Here is a 2,851-nt window from a genome sequence, read left to right as displayed (position 1 = left end):
GAGAGAGAGAGAGAGAGAGAGAGAGAGAGAGAGAGAGAGAGAGAGAGAGAGAGAGAGAGTAAATTAATAGACCAGACCAGATGAATTTTCTTTCTGACAATGAAGAAACAGCCTTACCTTGACACACTGCACTGAGCAAAGCCCCGGCAAGGCGACCAAGATTTAAAAGGGAAGCAACCCAGGACGCTTCGGTATCTGTCAGTCTCAAAGGCATGTTCGCTTCCGTTGATGTCAGTTGAGCCAAGTACGGCGATACCCAACCATTCGCGAGACCACTTCCGATAACAGCTAAGCTGACTGTCACAAACGGCCATGAAACAGTTGTGTCAACGGATGCGAGAGTAATTTCATTAGCTCATTCATAGACATAGCTTTACAAGCACGTTGATGTAGGGGATGCGGCGCATTTTGATGTATCAGAGATTGTATTAGAGAGTCTTGATCAAGTTTAATGTTAAGCACACGTCGTGTTCGTGAACTTTCAGAAAACGTGATGCAACTATTATCGTTTTCTAGATATCAAGATGCTCAAGTTCAAGCTTTGATTCGAAATATTGTTCGCGTATGAGAATTTCTTTAATTTAGAAATGGAATAATATTTAATTGTATACTTTAGTTTAACTATACTCACGTGTACAAGCAGCTAGCCATTGCGGCCAGATCGTGATGCTTTTATCTGTATCTTTTTTGGGGTTTTCCGCAGACATCTTGACTTTGGATGCCAGGCAAGATGTGCAGGATGCGAGGTGCCTGCCTTGCCAGGTCGGATGAAGTTATCCGAACTGACTCATATTCGGAAGATTTGCATTCGGATAAGATCGTTGATGTATTTATGCCCCATGTGTAAGAGTTTGATCATTATGTATGCCGCATGTGTTTGTCTTTTGAGCGTGGCGCATAAAAAATCGTTATCTTGGAAATTTCTGTGGTTACATTTTTCTTATCTTCGACTATACTTTTCTGCTTATAATCAGAACATGGTATGAAATTTCTGAAAAACATCAGACCACGTAAACATTCATTAGCCGTGATTGACAGTTTTACACCGTTATCGCGAAATCACGTCACAAATAGCTATTAACAATATTAAGAACTACTGTTGCGAAATTTATTGCAGCCACGTGGAAGATTGACGCATAAATGTGGGGTTGTCGTGGATATAATATATAATGTAAGAACATAACAAAATATATGTATTTATGAATATTACGAGACAGCTTACAAATTTTAACCGTTGTGCAGAGTGTTATGTGAAAGCTTTCCATACTTGGTTGACTTTTATACAGAATAATTGCAACTTTTTATAAAAGAAATATTCTTGACATTCCCCGAGAAAACTAAATTATAATTCATTTTATATACTTATTAAATATAATTGATTTTAAATGTAGGGACACCTCGGCGAAGAATCTACCATTTGGATACATTACAAAAAGGAAATATATTCCAACTAAGGGTACAAAAGTTCCAGTGACGCGTATTTCGAGGCTGGATGGTAATTATCACCTTTCTTTCTTTCTTTCTTTGTCTCGATACTTTCGGACGCTACCCCACCTTCGCTCTCTATACGCATGCACTTCACTCATTGCATAAATTAAATGAAAATTGCGATTCGATATTGTTTTACTGCAAATTCAATGTATACGTAAATAATATCAATAGGTCGTAGTTTAATTCGATAATTAATAATATTTAAGTTGCTTTAGCTTGATTATTTTAACGGATTTTATTTATTTCAGAATAAAGATCGTTCAAAATGAAGAAGGAGCAGAGTCTGTTAAGCGACACAAGCATTCCGGACCCTTTGACTCTTTTTGCGAGAAAAATCGGACAGAGAATTTGTATTCACGGAAACAAAACGTAAGGTTGACTCTATTTAGACAATTTTATCGTAAATGGGTTAATTTTTAAATATTTGGTATATTTTATTTTTTACTTTCATTCTATCGTAAACGGTATAAATTAATATATATTATGTATTATATCGTTGACAGTAAAGTAACTGCAAGAGAATTGTTGAGGACACTGATGCCAAATCATAATCAATTAGGTTGTTTACCATTAATTACAACCTCAGAAAGATGTAGTGAAATTAACGATAAAATTAAGAAAATCTCCGAAGATTGCAACAACGAAGATATAGAAGTTGACAAATCTCTTAAAAAGGTTTTCCGTAAGTGGAATAATATATTTTAAAGTTAGTCATTGTTGGTACATCATGAAATACCTGTCGAAATAGTAACAGTGAACAACATTTTGATACATCGTAAAAGACAAGAGCGAAGAAAAGGTGACAGAAGAAGAAAGCGAAACGTACTCTTGTACAAGTTTAATAGATGAATCAGAATTGTCTTTCGACGGTAAATGGTTAAGAAAGTTTTTTAAAGTACCATTAAAGATGGCAATCAAGGAAATTGTATCAAAGAAGCCTTATGATCCCGTTCATTATCTTGGATTTTGGTTATTGAATTATAGAAGATGCGAAGAGCGTAGGCACTGGCAATTGGAAAGAGATAACGAGCTAAATTATCTTCGATCTTTAGTCGAAGAACCAGTACGTGTTATCACTAAAGTTTCATATTTTATTACCTTCTCTTACTACTATCTATTTATAGATTGTCATATTTCTCAACGAACATAAAAGTAGCGTTAATGAAATTACGATATGCATTATGTCGTAGAGATATCTTATTATTTTCTTCTTTCCGACATACTATAGAATCATCTTGCACAAACAAAAACTTTTCCGCTTTTGGGCAAGAAAAAGGTAGTTTAAAATAATGTTTCAGATATCTAAGAAGAAAGAAGTTTCGGTAGACATAGGAGAGGAAGAAGAAGAGGGAATGCGCGA

The 2,851-nt window shown here is 35.2% G+C and overlaps 1 protein-coding gene across 1 annotated transcript in view; it reads right to left on the bottom strand.

Moving 5' to 3' along the window:
- LOC108545451 (uncharacterized) overlaps positions 1-754 on the bottom strand; it is a 1,773-nt gene extending 1,019 nt beyond the window's left edge. The window contains exons 1-2 of the mRNA XM_017897075.1: positions 632-754; positions 118-297 (exon numbers count right to left, since the gene is read on the bottom strand). Of these exons, the coding sequence (XP_017752564.1) occupies positions 118-297; positions 632-707 (256 nt within the window). The 5' untranslated portion in view covers positions 708-754. The remainder of the gene's footprint in view (positions 1-117; positions 298-631) is intronic.
- Between the last annotated feature and the right edge of the window lie 2,097 nt (positions 755-2,851).

Source organism: Eufriesea mexicana, unplaced genomic scaffold, assembly GCF_001483705.2.
Source record: "Eufriesea mexicana isolate 0111107269 unplaced genomic scaffold, ASM148370v2 scaffold422, whole genome shotgun sequence".
NCBI classification, from domain to species: domain Eukaryota; kingdom Metazoa; phylum Arthropoda; class Insecta; order Hymenoptera; family Apidae; genus Eufriesea; species Eufriesea mexicana.
This window is presented reverse-complemented; position numbering and strand designations above follow the sequence as displayed.